The sequence below is a fragment of the Zeus faber genome (genome assembly GCF_960531495.2).
Source record: "Zeus faber genome assembly, chromosome: 6".
In the NCBI taxonomy this organism is placed as follows: Eukaryota; Metazoa; Chordata; class Actinopteri; order Zeiformes; family Zeidae; genus Zeus; species Zeus faber.
In genome coordinates, this window is record NC_137201.1 from 11,339,563 (window position 1) to 11,363,847 (window position 24,285).

The 24,285-nt window shown below is 40.4% G+C and overlaps 1 protein-coding gene across 5 annotated transcripts in view; it reads right to left on the reverse strand.

Annotated features, from left to right (window-relative positions):
- cnot1 (CCR4-NOT transcription complex, subunit 1) overlaps nt 1–22,081 on the reverse strand; it is a 34,150-nt gene extending 12,069 nt beyond the window's left edge. For 3 of the 5 annotated variants that reach the window (XM_080002600.1, XM_080002598.1, XM_080002602.1), the window contains exons 1-30: nt 21,969–22,081; nt 19,934–20,221; nt 19,681–19,788; nt 19,264–19,362; nt 16,776–16,844; nt 15,569–15,623; nt 14,688–14,891; nt 13,602–13,770; nt 13,141–13,267; nt 12,893–13,003; nt 11,478–11,648; nt 10,969–11,093; nt 10,467–10,707; nt 10,155–10,274; nt 9,640–9,762; nt 7,222–7,373; nt 6,875–7,025; nt 6,403–6,616; nt 6,119–6,259; nt 5,638–5,762; nt 4,838–5,124; nt 4,664–4,742; nt 4,261–4,500; nt 3,993–4,133; nt 3,708–3,887; nt 3,470–3,586; nt 2,859–2,969; nt 2,624–2,701; nt 999–1,176; nt 675–832 (exon numbers count right to left, since the gene is read on the reverse strand). In XM_080002600.1, the coding sequence (XP_079858726.1) occupies nt 675–832; nt 999–1,176; nt 2,624–2,701; nt 2,859–2,969; nt 3,470–3,586; nt 3,708–3,887; nt 3,993–4,133; nt 4,261–4,500; nt 4,664–4,742; nt 4,838–5,124; nt 5,638–5,762; nt 6,119–6,259; nt 6,403–6,616; nt 6,875–7,025; nt 7,222–7,373; nt 9,640–9,762; nt 10,155–10,274; nt 10,467–10,707; nt 10,969–11,093; nt 11,478–11,648; nt 12,893–13,003; nt 13,141–13,267; nt 13,602–13,770; nt 14,688–14,891; nt 15,569–15,623; nt 16,776–16,844; nt 19,264–19,362; nt 19,681–19,788; nt 19,934–20,035 (4,176 nt within the window). In that variant the 5' untranslated portion in view covers nt 20,036–20,221; nt 21,969–22,081. The remainder of the gene's footprint in view (nt 1–674; nt 833–998; nt 1,177–2,623; nt 2,702–2,858; nt 2,970–3,469; nt 3,587–3,707; nt 3,888–3,992; nt 4,134–4,260; nt 4,501–4,663; nt 4,743–4,837; nt 5,125–5,637; nt 5,763–6,118; nt 6,260–6,402; nt 6,617–6,874; nt 7,026–7,221; nt 7,374–9,639; nt 9,763–10,154; nt 10,275–10,466; nt 10,708–10,968; nt 11,094–11,477; nt 11,649–12,892; nt 13,004–13,140; nt 13,268–13,601; nt 13,771–14,687; nt 14,892–15,568; nt 15,624–16,775; nt 16,845–19,263; nt 19,363–19,680; nt 19,789–19,933; nt 20,222–21,968) is intronic. The other 2 variants (XM_080002601.1, XM_080002599.1) reach the window with 1 other exon arrangement.
- Between the last annotated feature and the right edge of the window lie 2,204 nt (nt 22,082–24,285).

Sequence of the window (24,285 nt, forward strand, 5' to 3'; positions counted from 1 at the left end):
ATCAAAATTAGACATGAAAGAACAGAGGGATACATAGTGGTGCATGAACAGAAACGAGAAAGTAAAGGAGCAAGGAAAAAAGTTGAGCAAAAGATCCAGAAATCAGGATGTTGCGTTCCAGATGTTTCAGTACTTTAGACAAGAAAATTGGGACTCCTGGGTGAACAGACTATGCCAAGCTGCACAAGAAGACATGAACCAGTAGGACACAATGATCGGTCTGGTTATTGTTTCTGCCTATACTGAGCTTCCGGCACATATCCTATCAGGGAAGATAAGGAAGGAGGATAGCCAATAAAACACCAACAAAGTGTTATTCATCAGACTGTTCTACTGAACTGCTTCAGGCTTTCAACCAAGGCCAGGCTGTGCATGGTATGCACTGGGCTCCATTTTCCATTTCCAACATTTTATTATCCATTTCTAACATTTAATTAATCTGGAGGGGAAAATTCAGGAACATTTGATATTTGACAGTTTGTGTGTTCACATGTTCATTTGATAGCAAATGAACCAACCAACCAAATGAACACAAATGAACCTTCTATATAGCACACCTAACAAACACATATTTTAACATAAGATTTTAAGATACTAAGCCATAAAGATTGTTAAAAAATAAATAAAAATAAAAACACTTCATTGGCACAGTGCGGTTTGTGTCAAATACATACGTTGACATTGATATTGATATGTGGGGCCAGGCCCGCCAGGGCGTAGACATTTATGTCATGGTAACTGAATTGTGGTGTTGGGGGTCCAGTGGTTGTGCAGGTGGTGGTGGTGGTGGCAGCGGGAGTAGAGGGGGCAGTTGCAAATGGAAGAAAGTCTCCTGTTGGTTACAAAATGTTATTTTGATTAAAATCTTGAAAGGGGAAGCTGAACAGCCAGGCTGGACGAGGAGCAAGAAGAAATAATTAGAACTCAAACAGTATTTATACAATCCAATAACTTAAGACAGAAAGCAGACTGAGTGAACGATGAGGCAGAGCTCATACCTGTGGTAACAATGGGGAGTAGCTCCTCTGGAGGCTTGGCCTCCTTCTTTGGTGCAGACAGCTGCTCCTCCAGGCTCTTTAGCTTGTCCTTGTCCTTCAGCAGGTTGCCTGGCTTCAGGTCATTGATGTCCAGGGACAAGTTCTTACACAGAACCTCAATCTCAAATTTCAAATTAAGCTGCAGTGAAAAACACAATGTTTTTGTTATTATTAATATTATTGGTCACATGCTATCGCACCAATGTTTTGAATATTATAAGCTGCTTACCTGTAATGGCTACTTCAAGAATCATATAGCAGCTTATAATATTCAAAGTGAATTCCACATACTAAGCAGTTGCTTCGCAGGTGGGATTCCATGGATAAGGTTTTTCCAGTTTTGTATACACATACTGAATTTCCTTTTAAATATTGTAGTTTTAATTTGAAACCCTCAACTGTGAAATCCCACTGTCATGTAGACTACCTACACTGATTATGAGAATGTACATACAGTAATGGAGCTCCTCTTTTACTGCTCATTGATGCACCAAGTGGCAGTTTGGTGCTATGGACAGTGGGCGGTACTCGATTACCTCAACTCTGAATAAGGACAGTGCATTTCCTCCTCCAACAGTCCTCTGTCGTTGCATGGGGAATTGTTTGTCTCCATTGTTGCCATGAATTTTTGAATATATTATCAATGCACGCTATTTTGTCCTTCATTTGCACATATTAATAACAGTTTGTACTTCTATTCTTTAATCCAAATATTGGCCATTAAGCAGTTAGGGTTATGCCTAAAGTGTTGGCCATTTCATCGTTTTGAGGGTAGGCCTATTTTGACCAGGGTTTATCCCTAGGATTAAACTACCTAACTACAGTGCTAAGTAATGGATTCTTTATAGTGATTGTTTGGTGATCATTAATAACTTCAATTGTCATTTACTCTGAGTTGGTAAATGTATAGTTTATTTTCAAATGCAGCTCAAGAATGTTTATAGGGTTTCTTCATTATATTTGGACATCTGAATATTTACATGGGCAAATATATATATTGTATTTATTTTCTTTGTTTAGAACCATGGCAATTACTGTGACTGCAAAATGAACTGAACTTCAACATTGAAAAATAAACAGACTTGATTCCTGGTGGTTTGTGGCTGTAGTTTGAACTGCCCTCAACAAAACTGATGTCAGAGAGATTGAGAGAGAGAGAGAGACACACGCACTCAAAAAAGAGAGAAGTGAGATACCAATTAAAATAGCCAGTTGCACCCAGTTAAGCACCCAGGGTAAACTGGGTGCAACTGGCTATTTTAATTAGTATCTCGCTGTTTCTGTTTAGCCACCTCAGGGTATACAATGACATACAAGCAAGTTTGCTGCATGGACTGATTAATTATATGGTAACAAAAAAAGTAACTTACTATAGTTACATTTATAAAACTTAAATTACAGTTCTCACTTGCTCAAGGCATGTTACTTTGGAAATTTGCAGCATTTACTAACCAACCTGCTGCACTATTTCAAAATACACTTCTGTGAAGAATGCTTTGAAAACTTGCTTTTCCTTGCCTTTCCAAAGCCACACAAAGTTGGCAAGCAAATTATGACATGTGCATCACACTATGTAATTTTATTACCTTGAGGTCATGCTCCTGATGCAGCTCTGCCAGAACATTCATAATAGCCATAGTCCAAGGATTCTGGGGCCTAAAGATCTAAAACACCAAAGAGATGAGACATTGCACCAGTTGTCATTATGAAGACAAATGGCAGACAAAGTAAGCTTTATAATTGATGTTTTTCATATTTAAATCAGGATAATCTTACAAATTGTGACGCGTTGGGTCCTTCCAAAGAGTCCATATTACTTACCATACTACGTAAACTGGATTCCAGGACTTTTGCAACAAAAGGAACGACATATAGCAGCTCCTGCTGGCCTTTCACATAGGCTTCAAGCAGCAGAGATTTAACTTCCAGGTCCTGGAGGAAGAAAATCCACTTTTGTCAGTAAATTTAGGTTAGGGAGGTTGGTTTAAAATAAATTAGCGTAATTAAGTGTCACTCGCGTCACCCCCTTCCATTCTTTGGGACCGCTTTCTAAAATATCACAACATGGGATCAACAAAACAACGTTTTTTGGGGGGTACAAAATAAAAAGGACCACATTGTGTAATTTTCCAGGAGAAACGAGTTGTCCCACCCCCAAGTTAGGATCTTTGCTCCCCGGAGGGGGAGGAGGAGGCAGAGGCAGCAGCTGGAGGCCACAATTGAAATTTTGCGCGATCGCCCAAGCTTGACGCACAATAACACAGCCTGAAAGTTGGTCAAATTCTAACATTTCAATTGCAATGGAAATTCAAATACATTTGAAGTTATGTGTTTTTTCAGAGGGAATAGTCAAACGTGGTTTTTGGCCAATGCTGACAGAACTACCCAAAAAACTGTTGTGTGTTTGAAGCAAGGCTGGCCCAGGCCCTTACCGTGTAGAGAATAGGCTTGTTCTTTGCCAAGGTGATCATTCCCAGCCAGTGACCCAGGTTCTTCAGCAGAGAGCGATCAGAGAAATTAGCAGCTGCCTTGTCTGAAGTCAAGAGTACCTAGAAGGGAAGAGAGATTAAGGCAAAAAAAAATAAAAACAGCCTTTCTGTACCAATTAAAACAAAGGCTTTATTTTAATGGTAGTATTACCAAGAAAATTCAAAGGGTGAGTTGTTTTACCTTTATGTTCCTGTAGGTCTCATTCAGGACCATCTTGACAAACTCCGGGTTCTTAAGTGTGTCCAAAAAGTTTGAATAGAGGCTGTGGAAGTTTGGCTCAATGCTGACGCGTTTCATCACCAAGTACTGAGAGACCCAAGGCATGAACTCCTCCTTCACAGTTTCTTTCAGCTCCTCAACCTCACAAGACAAAGATAAATAAAACATCAAATATATTCTTTCTCACAGGATCCCAGAGTTATGAGCAACATCGTACGCAGCCATGTTGACCATTTTCATCATCACCTTCTGTGTCATGTTGGACTGAGAGAGGTTGTTGAATATGAAGGCAATCTTCTCCTGGACATTCTCCGGCGGTTCGACAATCCTCTCTGTCTGGTCGGTGGCAACCAGCAGGGTGTCTATGTTGGTCGTGTTTATGGAGGGCTGCAGGAGAGAAAAGACTGATCCAATTCTTTGCAAATAAAAGTTACTATTGCTGTATTGAAAGATATCCTTTCTTCCCCTCTAAACTAAGAGGTGACCACATCAGACCTATACTACAGTTACTTACTGGCACATCCTTCTTGAAGCTGCTGGGTGTAGGTCTGGTGATGGTGATGGTTTTAGCTACGGTGGTTGTAGCTGTCGTCGTGGTGACCAGGGTGCTGGGCTGACCTGGCTGTGGTGCTTTGGGCACACCAGGCTGCTGGGACTGGGCTTGGACCTGGGCTAGTGCCAGACTGCCAGGGGTGGTGATTGAGCCCTGCATCTTCACCGGAGGGTCCCGTGACTGCTGGCCGTACTCGATATACTGCACGCACAGGATATGGGAAGTGCAGAGCGAGAGACTTATTTATCTTGGAGTTGCACTCTTTGCCCCATGTCAAGGCTAGGACAGAGTGAGATTAAGGAAAAAGAATATGGTTGTGGCACATGGCAACTATGTATGTAAAAAATTAAGGAAACCTGTTTACCTCTTGTAAGTGATGGGGGAATTGCAAGAAGTGGCCAATTGAGGCCAAGTGTTGACAATACTGAGGGTAATCCTTCAGCCTTGAAAAAAAACAAAAAAAAAAAAAAAACGAACATTGTTAGTTAATCAACACAATAAAAAGATCGAGAAAAAGGACAGAAAGGGAAAAACATACCTGTTTTTGAACCTATCTAGTGCAGCAATGCCAAAGTAATACATTTTGGATCCAAAGGGTTTCCTTAAGGCTTCGAGGACATAACGCAGTGCCAAGCCAAGGGCCATGTAGGTAACGAGGCCCTTCTCGATAATGCCCCCGAAAAGGCAGGCAGTGATGTGGAGCTCCTTGTCGGGGTACTGAGGGAAGAAGCGGTACTCCTCAAACAGGTTCCGCAGCATGCAGTTAAACACCTCCCTCTCCCGCTTGATGGTAGAGTCCTTGAACCTCTGCAGCATCTCTAGAACCTGATGGAATCAGCAGGAAGGACACATGTACAGCAGAAGGGGTGAAGAGGAAGTGAGAACAATGCCTTAAATTTCTTCAAAAAGGTACATCACAACAAATACCAATGACACATTGGTATTTGTAGTGGTAGTAGATAATTAAATGTCATACTGCAAGAAATAAATCTAAAACGTAATTAAACATTTTGGACAAAATATATCTCAGGTATTCGGTTCAGCGGTAGACTTGGGGTTATATAACATCAGAAATGATGTCCTCTGTCCCCCCCCCCCACCCCCCTTGGTCAGGGGCAACTAACGTGCATGTCTTCTGGGGCAGAGGAAACCCACTTGAATATGTGGAGAACATGCAGGGAAAGGCAGGTTCTAACCCAGAAGCTTATTTCTTAAGACTGGTCACTTAAGTTCTATTATTTCACCTGAATTTCAGACATTAAGACTTTTTAAGGACCTGCAAAAAAATCTGAATACATTGCGGAGAACTGGCACCATGTTTTCTATAGAGCTGCGTACCTCATCGACAGACATAGTGGGGTGTGGTGGGTGGTTGTAGATCCGCTGGAAGTAGCTGTTCGCTTCATCGTCAATTTCCTTACTAAAGTTCTGGTTTGCCTCAGGCCACACCTGAGAGAGGTCGGCTGCAAGACGAGAAAATAAAGTGTCACCGACTCCAACTCATCAAGTTAGAGCTCTTGTTGGAGTTTCACGCAAACTTCAGACAAAGTGGGGCTGTCAGCAAATGCAGACACACACTGGAAGACTGAGCTGTATTTTCTCTCAAAGTTAAAAGTGCAAAATACATTTCTAATTGGTTTTCGGACACCAACATTCCTCACTCTTTTGAAGGGTGAATGTCAGAAGCACTATACAGCGCTATACTGCAGGGTGCACGACAAATTCGATTTCGATTGCACAACAAATCAAAACCAGTAGAGAGGAAATACAGTGTTGAGCAGCGCAGGGCGGGGCTCTCAGTCACACCGCCACCACTTACAGGCCTTCATCTTACTCTGCTGAAAGGTGGGCGGGTTCAAGCCTGGAGTGCTCATCTTTCTGCTGCCAAACGGGTCACTGGTCACTGTCGGCATTCCCAGACCACAACTGATGCCAGAGCCGATGCCTGACCCCAGAGGACCTGTAAAAAGCAAATTCAAACATTTGGTAAAAGAGACATGTTATGCAATAATTTAACTTTTGTTGTGTTAAATTGTTAACATGTTACACACACACACTCACTCACTTTGTGTTTTGGTGGAAAGTAATTAAATAGTTTAGTACCAGAGTCCATACCAGGGAGCTGGGAAGACAGGCTGCCAATGCCCCCAAATGGTGTGCTGGGATTGGGATTGGACAGCGGAGGAAATGCCTTGGCTGGGGACTGAGGATTACTGAAAGCAGAACTAAGTGAGGAGGGGAAACCCTGAATGTTTTGGCTATGTGAAGTGGTCGACCCACCAAGGTTCAGGGAACCCATGGCTGTCAGAGGGTCCATCTGGAGGGAGCAGAGGAATGAAAAGGACACGGGTGAAAAAGAGGGCTGGGCCAAGTAAAAAAAATAAACAATAAATAACTGAACGATGACAACACAAGCTATTCTCCTCTAAATTGCAAAACCATCTGCAGGATTCAAGATTAAGTCCAAAAGAAATTAGCCTGAGGAATGGCATTCCCACTGACGAACACTAAAAAAGACAAGGTTCTCCATAAAAAGCTTCCCTGCAAGAATCAGGTATATTCCCTTCCCAGATACCTGTACTGGTGAGATGGCGTCCAGGCTGCTGGTGCTGGGTGCACGTCCTTTCGGCATCACCCCTGGTGGTGGCTGGCGAGCTTTATTCATCACATTGCTGCAGTTGGCAACCATAGTCAGGATGGTTTCCGACAGTTCCTGGGAGACACTCCTAGAAAGAACACGATGTAGAATGGTTTAGCCAGAAAACCGACTTCCACAACAAACCCAATAGTGGTCACACGTGTGGTAGACCCAATGCGAATATTTCCACTCCACGAAACACTACAATCAACACAAGGCTTAATTTATTTTATAAACAAAAACATCAGCAAAGGTACACTACAACCCAGAAAATTGGTCTTTACCCAGCACAAGACTGCAGGCAAGCCAGCATGGTAGCCAACGTTTCAGGAGGAAGTTGAGCACTTTTGGGCTGGTCCTTGTCTGGTGCCAGCCCTCCCATAATAGATGGGCAGCGCCTCTTTAGGAACGTCACACATGCTTGGATAAAGGGCTCCTGACGAAAAGAAAAAAAACCCAAAACATCCATTTAGAGATTCAAACAAGACACAGGTAGGTACAGGTAGACTTGAGTATAAAGTGCAATCATTTACACACAATTTAAGATATATCCATATTTTGCCTACTCCCAATTCTCTTGATCAAATAAGTGATTTTCAGATTTCTAATAAGCAGGAAAAAAAAAAAACACCACTGGGCCACAACAGAAGCGACATCAGCAACGTGAAAACTGCGTGTTATTTGACGGTTCGTCAATTTCTTCCGGGTCAGTCTTCATTCCATCTATAACGTGCTCGCGTAAGCAGCGCGCTTCAAAGTCTGTTTATTAATGTAGTTGGATTTGTTGGTGAGTTTAGCATTTATATTTCACACAGCAACTTCTGGCTTGAATACTCGGACTGGGCCGGTTATTTCACAATCGGGCGATTGACAGTTATCGACATACGCAAAAAAAGTCATGATCGGGAGTTAATGGTTTTCTGAAATGTATGAAATAATGTTCCTTTCCTTTAACTGTACAAAAACAGTTTAATGTTTGCCTAAACAACACATGATCCCTCAAATACAAAGCCAACAATACTTCTCTCTGCAACAATCACGCTGTCTCTGAGATCTCAACAGCCTTTACTGACAACATACGGTTGAGGAGACTCAAACTGATTTAATTAACTTATTACTTCAAATGATACAATTATTTGATTTAATAAAGGCTGTAGCTTCGGGTGAGGATGGTGCTGACAGCGGAGCAGTACAAGGCCGAGGGTGCACTGGCACCGGAGCACATCCATAACAGTCCTCTAATGCCAATTCCGCCTATTGCCCGTTCCATCTCCATGTGGGAACTTCTCTGTAAAGGAGGCGAATGTGTGTAGTTGCTGCAGATGCGCAGCAGAACAGTGTGCATTCCCGCCTTGAACAGGGTGTGTAAAGGGGGCTTATGTTATAATAATAGCTGAATAATAATTTAAACAACTAGTTTACTAGAAAAATTATAACGCATCCAAATTGGTTTTTAGCACTGCTAAACCAGAGGACGATACAGGAGATTTCCACAATCTATATATGTCTATTTATTGGGCTGTTTTTGATTACTTTTTTTTTTTTTTTTTTAATAAATCAGTTAGTTGTATTATTAAATGAAGAAAAACATGCAATAGATATTCTTGTACATGGCATAAAACATTAATAGCTTAATAATACCGTAGAAATAAATTGACAGATTTTGCTACTATAAAATTATATTGCTTGACAAGTCAGTGTGACCAGAGCCCACACACTAAGCAGCGAGGAAACCCCGCATTTTCGACAGGTACGGTATACCAAACAATAACATTTGTAAAACTACTTCCCAGGTAGTGAAGTACAATATACAGTCCATTCCTGGGCGTGATATTTGTCTTCCTGCTGGAATGATTCCCCCCCATCCCTGAGGTTTAATTTGTTGTGGGGGAAAACGTTAGGACCGTACATCAGCGATTTTATATATGTGGTTGATGCATACCAGCCTTGCTAATTAAATATTTTCACAAAATACATCTTTTGAATGGACCTCTATGCGAATCTACACTCCAGTTTATGCTTTGTGCCCGGAAAAATAAGAGCCGAGGCATAAAAAAACACCAAGGGTTTAGGAGCCTCTCCCATACTGATTAACATGGCAGCGTATCTGCCATGCTGACGTGTCGCTTCTGGTGTGGCACAGGGGTAAGGATACAACTTTGTAGAACATACCTTTAATGAATGTTGAAAATACTTTCTGAAATTGTATACTGTACATGATTAATATTTTACTTTTAACAACATTAATATTAGGCCAAACAGAATTGAGGGAGAAACTATAGTGGGATCAAATAACCTATATTACAAATGATTTGACTTACAGATACATATATATTCTTAATCATGTTGACATTTCAAGTAGCGCTAAATACTTGCCAGAGCAGTCAATTCAAATACTAGATAATGAGGATGCGACTGAGAATTATTACGAGAAACTTATTTCAGTGATGGCAACTTTTAGCAAGTTAATGTGTAGCCTTGGTGATTTTCTTTAGACAGTGAATTACATTCATACATGAAATTTTTTGCAATAATGAACGTCAATTTTCATTGTTTATCCAAAGACCTCTACAAAGCTGAACCTTAATTATTATAATTGGAAATGGCCAAATGCCTCGTCACAGAATACTGTTAAACAATACTGTTTACCCAGACAGCTCCATATAGCCACAACCACATCTGTACTTTATTCCAAGACTTACCCCGTGCTCTCTAATTTTGTCAGTCAACCATTTGTCAAGTTTGAGGTATTCACGTCGAGAGGCAAGTGCAGCAAGGTCAATAACAAAGGCAAATGGAGTACCATTCAGCAGCATCGAGAGAGACTGGAGAAGAGAGTGAGGAGACAATTTGATACTAGTTGGGCTTTCTTTTCTAAAAAAAACCCTACATTCCGATGAAATAATCGGTTTATATGAAAGCCACACAATAAATTGATAATGCTGCATCTCAGATATAAATTATGCTGTTCATCAACATAAAACTAGTTGATTCCTGAAATCAACACACAATTAAATATAAAGGTTTTTGATCCACAAAATGATAAATAACTGTTTCAAACCTACCAAAAAAAACAAAACAAAAAAACAAAACATTCAACTATGTTGTTAACTATCAGAAAAAAAGGTCAGATGCATACTGACATCTTGATATGATAAATAATCTAAAAAGATCTGTTCCTTAAGGTTTAACAATTATTGGGTTTATTTGTATGTACCTTCAAGTCCTGGGCCACATCCAGGATACGCGACAGCTTTGCCTGGTCGTAATGCTCGCCTCTCATGTACCACTCAGCCATTGAGTGCATGATCAGCTGGCGGATGGATGGAGACTGGCCCTAAAATAAAGTGAAACATTCAATAAAAAAAAAAAGTTGTGCACTGTTAATGGTTCTTTGCTCTCGTAAGCAAACAAATTATAAAAACCAAGAAACAAAGCACACATTGTTCTGACAAAGACAATCTCAGCAAAAGCGGACAGATAGGGACATACCCCAGTAAGAATACAATTCCCTTCCACTAGCACCCACCTGTCCATGCCAGGCGTAGTGCAAGATGATGGCCGAGTTGGGATGGTTGCCAAGGAAGATAGGCATGAGGGTGGAGATCAGCTCGTGGCGAAGAGTGTGCCAAGAGGTGGAGATCTGTAGCAGCGCCAGCACCAGCATGTCTGGACAGTGCTTGATGGGGAAGCTGAATAGCTGCTTAACCTGCTCATACTGACCCACCTCTGAGAGCCTCAGCAGGCTCTCCACCAGGTCCAGGCTCTTCCTGTAAATTTAACAACTGACATTGAGCTACATTTTTGATGCTTATATAAAAAACTTGATGCATCCATACTATATATTCAAGCATAGGGAATAGTATTTTGACAGGCAGCAACTTGAAACTATATAGGGCATGGGGGTGTGAGATGTTTAAATACCCTAAATACTAAAGGGATCCTGGGTTATTCACCGATTATAGGTCATGGCCAACCTGAACTTCAGATATCAATTCCCACCATGTGAACAGACAGACTGAAATACAGACCAGGTTGCAATCTCCTTGTCATCTTCTGGTGGGGCCTTGAGGATGTCAATGGCAACTGTGTGGCAAGGGTAGTCAGCGAAAGAGAACACCTCTGGGCTCATCAGGGATTGCTGGATGAATGACAACTAGAAAGGGAGAGGGGGGAACAAAAAAAAAACAAAAAACAAACTATGAGACACTTTCAGGCACCACACAAAGGACTAAAAACCATGGACATATAGTGACTACCATCCACTGAACGTATTGGCCTAGCCAGAATTCCAAAACTCAAGGTTATTAGTCACAAATGTGTTCACAAATATAGTCACACATTCCTTAGCATTACGTTTACATAAAAGTACAGTTTTACAAACAAAGGTAAATCTTTCCAGCACCCGAATACACATTCATTAAACCATACCAATGACAAATAGGAGTACAAGAACATATTTGAAAATGCCTTTGCATTCAAGTTCATAGCTTTATTAACAAAAATGCCACCAAGACACTTGCAGAGGAATGTCAGTTACCTGACCCTCGGCGTGTTTCCATGGCCGATAGATGAGATCAACAGGGAACAGCTCCACAGCTAGACCTCTCACAATTCCACACACAACTATTTTCAGGCCTTTACTGTCCCGGATCATGAAGCCAGGGTGGTCCAACTCATAGGTTACCTCCTTGAAGTTCAGATTGGGGTTCTAAAGCACAGAAGAGAATTAAATAAGCAAAGCAGTACATTTCAAGATATGCCATTCCTTAAAACTTTTCAAGGTCCCCGAATTAGTTCAACTCAAGCAGATATGAAAAATAAAAAAGTACCCATGGACATGATTGACACATAAATTGCTGAACAAGGTAATTAGCCAGTATACTCCATGCAAATGTGTCTCCTCGTGTAGAGATTGGGGCACTTGAAATTGCACTACTTTCACCCAATTATGCAATTGAAAGAAAAAATAACCAAGAAAAAGTACGTCACATAAACTGACATGAAGGAATAATAGCCAAGAATGGCACAAAGTACAAGACACGTGTCTTGATACAAATAATAAACAGCATTAATGTCACTACGACCATAACAGGCCACTATTTAATGGGTTCAAGGACCAAAGTTGTGCAAGTTTTGAGACAACTCTTAAAAACTCCACAGCAATCAAACACAATGCACCACAATTTAGTTGCAATTACAGATAGCTAGACAGTATTAAAAATGGTCAGCGGCCCATCTCACATGGCATTGTTGATATTGAGCTTGGAAAATTATTATAAGCCAGAACTACAGTTCTATTTCGTAAACAATGTTTTGGCAAGTACAAATATTGAGCTTAGGGATGTAGAGGTATACTGTTTTACAGTATATTGCCATATGAAGCAACCACGGTTCCGAACTGTAAGGCATTCCCTGTAATACCATGCCCACGGTATACATTCATGTTGCAAAATTTAAGTTTACGTAAGTTTAAATTTACGGCAATATTTTATGATATGGTGCTTTATGTTACTTGTGCGCACATGGGAGCAAGTGTAAACAAAGATTGCGGAATGCACCGCTTGGTGAAATTACTCATTGGATGCATTGTTACAATTTATTTGGCCATCTGCTAAAGCGCAGCGGCAACATAATTACATCATTTTGCAAATAAGTCAGATTTTAAGATTTATGTTGCTTATTTGGCCTCTCCTGTGAATTTGAGAGCCTCGACAAACGCCTTCTCGTGCGGCGGCGCATTAGAAGCTTTACCATGAGTTTTTCTTTAATATTAATTGACTATGCAGAAAAGAAAGAAAACTAATACCATGAAATGTGTACGAAATGTGTACCGCAGTATTTTGCTAGATAGTCTACCGTACTGTGAAATTTCATACGGTTACATCCCTAATTGAGAGTAAAAAGAAGTCGAACCATCCTAATCGATGCAGTAGAAGTCAAATTATCACATACCACTTCTTTGACTACGTCAATGAAAACATCAACGTTCCAAGTGTGGGTCTGTGAGCCGTCACTCTTGTCCTTTCCATCACTCCAGATGCCACTTCCTGGAGCAGAGATGGACTATAGGATGGACACATAAAAACAAACGATTGAACATGAGATCAAACACACTGATTCATCACCTCTATGCATGTTTGTGGGATTGCTCTAGCTTCCAGTATTTTGGGACCATTGAAGCAGCAGCACATGTAGCTCACCTGTAGTGGGATGCCATCGGCTAGGCCAGAGTGGGTACGAGCCATCATGCCCAGGACCCTGGCTACCTGGCTGGCTGTCACCTCTCTCACCCCATACTGAAGAATTATATTTCTGCACTCATCAACACTAGGGTGGAAAAGGGGACATCTAGGTCACAATCCATAGAGAGAGATTAAAAAGGTTTACAGGCTAAAGTTGGTCAGCTAAAGATTGTTACCAGTAAGGTACTGTTACAAATTCCAATATGTATTCTAAGTATTTGTGGTACAAGACATACTGTCCAGCCAAATTATCTAACAGATATGGGAGCAAGAAATGAATCCGTGTGGTAAATGCGACCATCTAGGTTGGAGAAAAAGGTTTACATTAGAGAAACAAGGCTATTCTGCTGACTGTTTTCCTTCCACTGAAGGTCTTTTGTCAGTCTACATCAAATGCAACCCAAAACTATACAACATACCTGGCACAGAAGCCATAGCCAACTTCTTGCATGAACTCTGCAAGAGAACTTTCCATCATGGTCTTGGCTAACTCTCCCGAGTCTGGCAGGATCCTGTCCATCAGAATGTCCCGTTTTTCAGGGTACAGCAGTGGTGCAAGCACCACAGGGCAGCGTTCCTGGGGGAAATCTGAAAGACATCCATCACTTATAAGAAGCAAATTAGGCACAGCGTTTTTCCCCATCACAGAATTGGTAAAGGACGGAACAACAAGGCTTGGCAAGCGTAGATGAGCTGGACTGTGGAAACAGTAGATGGAAAGTGACACCTATTAAAGGGACACTGATTTTGCCTTAAAAGGGGAGTGCCAATTTAAAATCCATTTCATGTCAAATTTGAGCTTGTGACATTTTGCTGATGACATGATCTAGAACTTTGTTTTCCCCCTTGTGGTGAATAATTATTTAAATTTAATAACAGATCGCTTGGCTGTGCTTCACAACAAATTTGACCATTTTGCACATTTGTCTTAAATTATATTAGTCAGGAAACAATCTGCAGACGCCAAGAGTAAAAGTAACTAAATAAGATGTGCAACACAGTTACCTTGAATGATAACAGTCACACAAAGAGTGACCCATTTAACAACAATTGAACATGGATGGCTTGTTAACAACTGTTATAAATAGGGCTGCCCCTGAAAGTCGACGAGTCAAATCATCAGTCGGAAACCAGTCAGTCGAATGAGAACCTCAAAGTCGAGCAGTTCCCCCCCCAACCAAATTCTAAATTTTAGACATGGTCAGAATGAAACCTATATGCAGATATTCTTGCAAAGGCACAACAAAAGTTGTGACCAGTGACAACTCCCTAAACTGCCTGCCTCAAGCATTTTGCTTGCCAAACACAACCAAAATTTAAAAAAAAGCATGTGCAATGGGTAGGGAACCACATGGTTGTTTTTTTTTTTTTTTTTTTTTTTTTTAAACCAGCCCCCGGTGTAAAGGTTATGCCATTTTAACAATAAGACAATGTAGCTCTTACATAGAATATATTTATCCCTTGGTCCCAAGCCCATTCCAAAAAGTTATATTCATGTCCTTTACCTCTGCACAGTGTCTTGAGGAAGGCGTCAATCTGCTCTTGCCCTACCCCGCTGGCTCCCTTCTGACCAAACAGCAGATGGGAGAGGAGCAGGTGCAAGACCTCTATGGCAATGTCCTGGAAGCCACCTTCCTGGTTTCCTCCAAGATCAGCGTCCACGTATGATCGCAGGAGGTCGGGGAGCTTCTGCTTGATGAAGACTGCCACTGAAAAATTATGCAGCAGTGATTAAGAGGAAAAAACATTGCACTTTGTAGCATTTGCAGACAGTAGGTACATAACAATAAACACAGATATTGAACCATTTAATATGAGGCTCATGGAGGACAAAATACAGTTTTAACTGTTTGGAAAATGTTAGTATTTAAGAACCACTCCAGCCATGTGCTGCAAGTGAAAAGACTCGGCAACCCAGCAACATAGCTATACGAGCAATTCAGAGAGTGAGCAAATCTTCGACTTTCGAACTAAAAAAAAAATACACCACTGAGGGTTATAACTAAATGAAGAAGACTAGGGCATTTTGGCATGACTCATAGCTATAACTGATTCACACTTTCCATTAGGAATGTGCTAATTCCTATTTTTTATGGTTGAATAATTGCGGGGTGGTATGAGTGAATAATCGATTACTCAAATCTGTCAACATGATTAGAAATTAACACCTGTCAAGTTCCAAATGTGGTACATTTTCCGATTGACACAGTGACTGCATGACACTCTGAAATAGAGGTATTCAAATTCCTCTCGAGATCTGATTGGGACCGACCATTAAAAAAAAATATATATTTTTTTTTTCCCTTCCGCAGATATTACTGAACCATAGATACACCATGGAGATTGCAGACTGAGTGAATGACTTGTGTAAAGCTGATTTACTTACCAAAACCTCGGAGGTCTGCGTTACAGGAGTTGAGCAAAGCAAGGCCGAATATCACCTATACAAATGTAAAGGGAGACATTGTAATAAGTTACAAATTATTTTAGATTAATGTTTATTGACCTTGCTGTTAATTCATTGATGCGAGGGTTGTCACAATAATATTCTAGTCACAATAACTTTGTAGTCAATACTTATACCAGTGAGATTCCACATTACTCAATAACCAACTGAGTACCACAGTTAAAGAATACGAAACCCCATGTATTCATGCAGCCATACATACTTAAACTATTAACTGCTAAAGTATATTGGTGGTGTTATATGTATATTCTTAAAGTAGTTAATCAAATATTATTTAAGTAAGTAGTATTGGCATTCAGTAAAATCAAAAATGCCTAAGCTTCAAGATACAAAGGAGACAATTTAGCCCATCACCACTGTAAAATTGATGTGGAATATGGTTGGCTACACAGCAACACAGACCAAAAACAACAAATAGAAATTGGATAGGAAAACTTTAACAAGCTGTTATTCGTTAATGCAAGTTCAACATTGATGCTGTTAGACCTGCCCAAACTCTAAATAGTGATGTCATTCAATCATGTCCATAGCTACTTCGATAGTTTACCCTTTCATGCATAACGCTCAAAGGCATTGTTGGCAGACTGGTTGGTGAGCATCTTTCATTTCTTTTGCACTTCCACACAAAACAAGATTTAAAAGCCAATTTATTTTTGACTAGTCATTTTTGGCAAAAGTGTCGCTGCTGCAGCCTGAGAGACACTAATGTTAGCCATCTTCATGCATTGCAATTCAGCAATGCAATGTCAGACCACAGTGCAGTACTCCAGAATTTGTAGCAAAACTAGTAGCCGGTTTTTAATTTTGCCATTGCTTTGGTATAGAAGTATAGCTTTTTGTGACATCCCTGCTTTTTGTGACATCTCTGCTATTTGTGACATCCCTGCTATTGCCATCTTACTTCCATCCTGTGCATAGAATCACATTTTGTATATTCTGCTATTTGTGTGTATATAAATTTGTCTGTACTGCAATGTACCAATTCTTACAATGACAAATTCCTTGTAAAGGAAAATGTACTTAGCCAAATAAACAGATTCTGAAGCTTGTGTTTTGTCTTTATGAAGTTTCCTTGCTCAGAATGTTTCAATATAATGAGAATAAGCTCATCGTGGAGCTGTCTTACCTCTTGGACCTTGCTAAGCTTCAGAACTTTACTCAGCTGAGTAAATAAATGTGCAGATGGCTTCAAACTCTGAAACAAAAACAAATATTTCACAATGTATCAAACGAGAAACTTGCAGAGTAATGATAGAAATTGCTGACGATATATACCGCAGGGCAATACAAAAATTACTATCGTGTATATATATTCTAGTTCTATCGCCACGTCGAAAATCAGCGGCAGAACTACTTTACGGCACTGGTTTACGTCATTTGGAGTCACGGTGCTTTACATTATCTGCACGGGAGCAAATGTAAACAAATATGGCTCTTCAGATCAATCACGGCGCAGAGCTTAACATGGAAGAGAGAATTTTTTTTTCTTTTTGTTGTGTTTAACAAAGACTTGTGTAAAGTGAACCCAAGAGCCTTTTTGTTTGCTGATAGTGTTTAAGTTCAATGTTTCAGTGAATGAAAGAATACATTTTCAATTTTGCAAATCAGTCGGTTTTTGAGATATGTCGCTGATTTTGCCTCTCCTGTGAATGAATAAGAGCCAGGACAAGCGCGTTTTCCATTGCTGCACAATGTCAGAAATTAAATGCAGGTCTTCTTTTTTGTCTGAACTATAATATATACAGAAAACCTGCTATATTGTGATATACACTCAGTGTGAACTTTATTAGGTACAACCCTACAAGCCAATGTAACCTGATACACCAGCTCTGCCATAAATTTTAGTTTATGTTGCCTGTAAAAGTTCAGGGTTTTACGCTGTCATAGAAGAGCATCAAGGTCATAGTGATGGCATTGTACTAAGAGGGATTCCTTTCAGGTGTTTCTAGTATTCTGCCCCCCCGTATGTCAATGCAAAATTAGAAACACCTCTCAATACAGTGTCGTTCAGTACAAAACCACATTTAACTATGACCTCACTCATGAACATACAAATTTACACCTTTACAACTATGTTTACAAGACTGAACATTATAAACTTCATAAAAGTAGAATTCATGGCAGAGCTGGTGTATTGAATTACATTGGATTGTACAGGTGTCCTCATAAAGTGCACAATGAACGTAAACCGTTATTGAGTTTTGAAATGACATCAGGATAGAAGATTTGGGATGGATGGTTTGGGCCACAACGCAAAGCCCTCAAAAGGATAACCGTTTGAAACTGTGGACTAGGGCTGAACAATTTGTCAAATTCAGAGACCACCTGTAGAGTCCAGACGGAGCCTCTCAGAAGACTTTTTTAAATTTCTTGAGAATGAAGCTGCAGCTGCTTAGAATAAGCCCAGACAAAGCTCATTCACTTGCCCGCACAAAGGGGATGTATGTGGACATAAGCGTGCAACACTTTTATAAAAAATAATACATTTCTGCTGAAACACTGCATATTTTTCAAATGTTAATTTTCAGATTGTAACAATTACAAGGCTTGTAATCAATGAGTAAATATTCTTCTGTGATTGGTTTCTTTTTACAATTCAATAGTTAAATATTGATATATTATTCATATCAATTCATCTCATAACACATGGCCCTGTCCTACAGGAAAGAGCAGTTTATAAGTTGACTGTATCCAAAGTTGTGCTAGTCATAACTATACAATGATTTATGGCTTGTGTATCGCCATATTGGTCACAATTTTATATATATATATCAAGTCCATTTTCCCAAATTGTTCAGCTATTATTGTCTAGGTAGGTACTCCTGAGTTTTTAGGGGAGGAGGATTACAAAATAAATCAGTACATCACTATTACATCAAAGCCATGGCTATTTATCGTGGATTCGACCATTGTCCCGCATAAATTTGATTTGAAATAATAAAAGTATTCAATGCAGAATAATAGCTGATGAATATTAAAAAAAAAAAAAAAAACAACAACACACCGATGACCTAATGGCTATCTGCTACAAATGTTTCAACAATTTTTGAGAAATCATGTTAGCTGTATCTGAAAATTGACTTTTACTACAGCAAAAATGAGTTTCATTGGTTGTTGCTATGGTGATGCATGAACCAGTCGCAATATCAAAGGATTCCTGCCAGTATTGTACCATTTGGTCTCATTTGTTTGACTAGTAGTAAACCTAGACAGCCTTGATTAGAAAGTTATCACACCTAAACAGCACAGTGGAATCTGGGAATATTAGAGGAATGTGATTTTTTTTTTTTCTTTTTTCTTCAAGACTACTGTTTAATTATTAATCCAGACAGTTTCATGCCAATCCAAGGCTTGGAAATACTCAGCCATTTACACATCACATCGTTGCTAATGGGAAAGATTGATGATTTTTCACCTCTGAGAACCTATTTGACCATATCCTAGTTTATTGCATACAGTTTGTTCAATTACTGACGAGTGGTGAGTGATGTAAACCACAGCCTGAACATCTCACGTAATGTTTGCTGGGTGATCAAAAACCCCACAAGAGAAAAATTTTATATCTTTGAGGTGTACATCCAACTTTTGATGAACATTCAAGCAGCGCTCCTTACCTTCTGATAGTGCAGGGGATTGTCGATGGCGTAGCACAGAGAAGATATAAAGTTTGGCTTTGAGATCAGCGACACACACTCCTGGATCAGAAACTGTGTCTTGGGAAGAGAGGAAAAGATAAGAAACAGGAGAGCAAGGTTAATTGAAAATTTAAATAAATGACAAAAAGGCGCCCTTATTGAATGTTCCTGAGCATTCTGCTTCACATCTAGTCATCACTCAAAAATATTACACCTCTAAACTGCATTCTCAATGCATTAAGTCAATTGAACAAGTCATGAAAAATAAAACATTTTTATTTTCATTGTTGGGTCCAATAAAAGAAAGCTGGGAACCACTGATAAACACCTTCATTCAGAAACAATCAAACTCAGTTCTTTGAGATATTGCGATAGACTAGATGTCATTCAACCTACCTGATGAAAGTCTTTGCCACTGCTTTTACCATCGCCACTGAAATCCACATGAGAGAAGAGACAGCGTAGTAGATGCCTGTCTGCCTCAGGACCGTGACAATTCACAATCTGAGAGGTTTGGGGAAAGAAAAAAACAAAATAAACATTTGAAAATTCCCCATGAACAAAATGTTCAAACTAATAAACAAAGTTGTTTTGATGACTGTGTTCCCTTACAAAGTGAAGAGTTTCAGATGTCACTTTAGCTACTCACATGCTGTATTTCCTGCTGGCTGGCTCTGTAGTTTTTCTTTGTTAAATTGTCCACCAGGTAGCTGATTTGAGACAAAGCCAGCGAGAGCGAATCAAGATTCATTGCTGGTTGGGGCGGAAGCAGGCGGCCGAGCCCGGCGCAAAATCACCATTATTCCCCTTTAGTCACTTCAGTGATAAGTTACTTCAGCGTCCCCCCCAAAGGTGTAAAAATTGGCAATTGGCAATGAGCTAGTCCGTGGCTCCTGGTGCTAGTTAGAATCCCTCAGTTTATTGGCAAGTGCAGCATCTGAAACAAGAGGAAAAACAAGTAACTGTGGTGAATACATACATTAAAAAGAGTTTGGTTTCAATTCTCCTCAACTGAGCTATGAATTGATCAGACAGATGCTGATGGGGAAAAGAAACACCCGTCTATAGTAGAGTACTGAACATTAACAAAGCATATTTTGACAAACAGTGACAATTGAAATGACAGAAACTGAAGTCTGCTGTATGAGTTTCTCCAAAAGTGGCCCTTTCACATTTCATACAAATCATGTAGTTAACTTTGTTTTTCCAAACAAACATCTGGAAATTAAATTAAGCGCCAGGACATAATTATTTGTAAAGACTTGAACTGAACACAACACGGAAAAACTATACTTCAAAATGGGTACCTAAGTATTCATATGATGACTCCACAGAACCTAGACAAACAACTATACTCACGTGTGTGTGTATGTATGCACATACATATATGCAAACTTGCACAATATCCTATTTACGAATGAGTGGGAACTGTTTCTACAAAGGCTGTTAAATTCTATATTGCCACAAAATTCTCTATTTTTTTAAGGTTATTGCATGTTGCCATTTTTTCTATTTATATACATACTCATCTAACTTTTTTTTTTTTTTTACATTCAAGCTATATTTCTAAACCGTTTTATTTTTTTAAATCTATCCATCTATCCTGCGTTTAAGTAAAAATGACCCATTGAAACAAAGAGCAAGATGACGGAGCTACTAGCAATGTTATCCAAAGGCTACATCGCTTCACGTTAGCTGGAGCCAGCTCGTCCAAAAAATGACTGCTAAATGTCCACTGCTATCCCAATTTACAAATCTATGACCTGATTATTACTCAGGCCACCGACCAATACCAAGCCATTTAATAACCCCCCCCACAGTCATCTACCTGAACGTAGGCAATCGATGTTTTAGATCGGATGCTACAAACAACCAATTAACAAAAGATTACCACGGACAGGTCATTTTTGAAGCAACGACGGCAGCAGTTCACTACTTTTAAGATCATAGGAGAGGCGAAGTAAGCCCAGCCAAGTTTGACTTACTGGAGTTGATACGCTAACAAACTAGCAACATTGACGCTAACTCAATGTAGCAGGGGTTAGCAGTGCGGCGTCCAGGTAGCCTCTCTGCAGTGCTGAACACCAAAAGCGTTGGGACCCGGCCTCGCCCCCAGCCTGTATCACAGTGTTGAATTACACGTGCTCGCGTCGACGGTTGTTGTCGTTTGCCTTTCGCGTTGACCGCAACACGCGCAAGCGGAGGCCGTGGGCCGGAAGGCCGCGCTTGCCGCGGCTAGCCCCGCGAGCTAAGCTAGCGGTTAGCGTCCGAGCTAAGCTACGCTAACCTCTCCAGGGCGCCGACTATTACACGGTAACGCAAGGAACGTCGCTCATCACCAAAACCGAAACCTCGCGATAGCTCAACGCAGCTAACAAAGACGCAAAGTTTCATAAAAAAAACAACAACAACAAGAAAAAAACAAACAACAACAAAAAAACCCCAAACAGGATAACTCCAGAGAGGCCGCACGGGAAGCGTCGAAAAGAGGCTTTCTTGCTCCGTTTCCGTCACGATAATGACAGTAGCGCTCCAGGAGATAGACTGACCCCAACCCCCCCGCCGCCACCACCACCAGCAGCACCAAAACCTGGTGGCTAACGGTCTGAATTCCCCACCAAACAGCCGCCCCCCCGGACGCCTCGCCCCCGCCGGGGAGCGCCCGAGCGCCTCCCCGCACTCACCGTCATTCCCCAAAAAGTCATCTAATGCTTCATCGCTTTCCGCGTCCTCCGCCAAACTTGTTGGAGATGCCGAGTGGGAGCTCTGCGCCTCGCTCGGTTTGATTTCATCAAAATAAAATGGCGACTGTCACCTCCGCGGCGCGCGCTCACGGCGCGGGTACACGTCGAGCCTGGGCTCGTGCCCGCGACACAACCCAGCGGTGCCCGCGTGCACGAGGCGGGAGCGAGGGACGCAGTTCGGACGCCGCACACGCCGGCGTCGAACCCCGCCTGCGGTGCCGCACGCACGGTCATCCTATATGTTTAGATTCTTGTGATAATATTCATTTATTCGACGATACATTATCACTTGTTTCTTTTATCGGCCGCGTCCGATTTTTTTTTTTTTCCTTCTTTATCATTTCCAATGCACGGTTCTCATACATCTGAGTCTCATTAAAGATAGTTTTCTTTTGAGTGCATCGTTTGATGGGATTGAGATTTTTTTTTTTCCACGTTATCTTTTATTTATGTTCCAGTCTCGACCCACATTGTGTTCGCTCGGATTTTTGTCGTTATTCATCCTGCGTTTTTTTTTTTCTCCGGGCTTTAAAGTGTCTGGAACACGGCAACCGCAGTACACACGGGCATGGTTGAGGTCTCGTTGGAACTCGTCTGATCAATGTCGGTGTAGATTTGGAGCAGGAATTGCTGGGAAACTGTTGCAAATTTACTGTTGCAAAAGTTGGAAGAACGTTGGCGCGGTTTAATTCGTTTGAAATGCAGGGCGCTTTGTGACATCATCATCCAACGGTATAAGTCCAAGCTTCGTCTCTCAGAAGTTATTCGCATCCAGGGACTTGCGCCTTGCGGACTGCATTAGTGTTTGCTACGTGTAGACAGACAACTCGAGTCGATGCTGCACTTAATGGAAACTCAGAAAACTGCTGTGTTTCACAAAACCCCTAAAACTATAATTTTATAGACAATTCATTTGGTTAGATATCAATTCAACTGGTCTAACGTTGGGTGTCATGCATTTCACTGCATATATGTATGACCGTATGTATATGTATGTGTCGCAAAACACACTGCAACAGAGAGCCGGAGCACACTCGTCCATTGAACTTTAACCAAGGGCCGACTGCCCTGGACCCCATGTATTTGCTGCCTGCAGCTATTTTCTTAATGTTTTTCTATAATTTTTTTGGTTATATCTGTTGTTTAGCATTAGGTTTAGTGTATATTTCCCTAGATAGATAGATAGATAGATAGATAGATAGAGAGATAGATAGATACTGTATTCATCCCCAGAGTGAAATTGCGGTTATCTTAAATTATTTGAATTGAATAGACACATTTTCTTTTTAAAATGTGGCTTTACTTTTTTACTGCCGTTGCTTGTGAGTGTGATACGAAGAAAGACCGGGAATGTAAAGTAGGGGCGCAGAGAGGGAGCCAACAAGTTAAACAAGATTTGATCCGCCCCAGGGGTAATTTTCCCCCTATCATTCGAAGTGAAGAAAGAAACACATTACAAGAACGTTTTTCTTCAATATCTCACGCCTGTTACAAAACCAGGTGGGGAGCAGAACATTTTCCATACGAGGCTTTTATTGGTGTGAATCAAATTTTGTTTGATTTTGAATAAGATCAGAATAAAATGAGTAAGAAATATAATTTCCTGAATTCCCCTCAGGGGTGGTTTAATGGCATGTTATGTTATCTCATATGGCATTTCCATATTCAACAAGGACTCTGAGGATGTCACAAAAGGTGACTGCACATCCGACAATACTTCTGACATACCCTGTCATCCATACTTGAGCTTCTTTCTTTCAAGGTAGACATAACTATGTCGAAGTAATCACAATGAATGGTGGTGGTTATGACATGATTTTTAAGAATGCGGAATAGCCATGATGATTTTTTTTTTTTTAACTGATTAAAACACCTTGAAACCGTAACTGATGTGTGTTAATGAATAAACAGAAAGTGTTTATTCGGGATGGGAAGATCATATAATGTTATTGCCGAAGCAGAGTTAATATATGTGGCAGCATACTTGATTAAGAAATATGGCAAAGATGATTATAAAGACAGCAATTAAATAAGAATTATTAGGGGTCCATTATTATTGTATATATATATATTAAAAAAATAAATAAATTATTATTATAATAACAAATACACACTAATAACTAATAATAACAACTAATTACTCTTGTGGTTTTGTTAGAATCATGACTAACTGAGTATTATTGCTAGAATTCGATCATTTAACGTACCTTTGCCTTCGTGCAGTTTCACGTCCTAAATACACTTGCGCTGCGTTCCA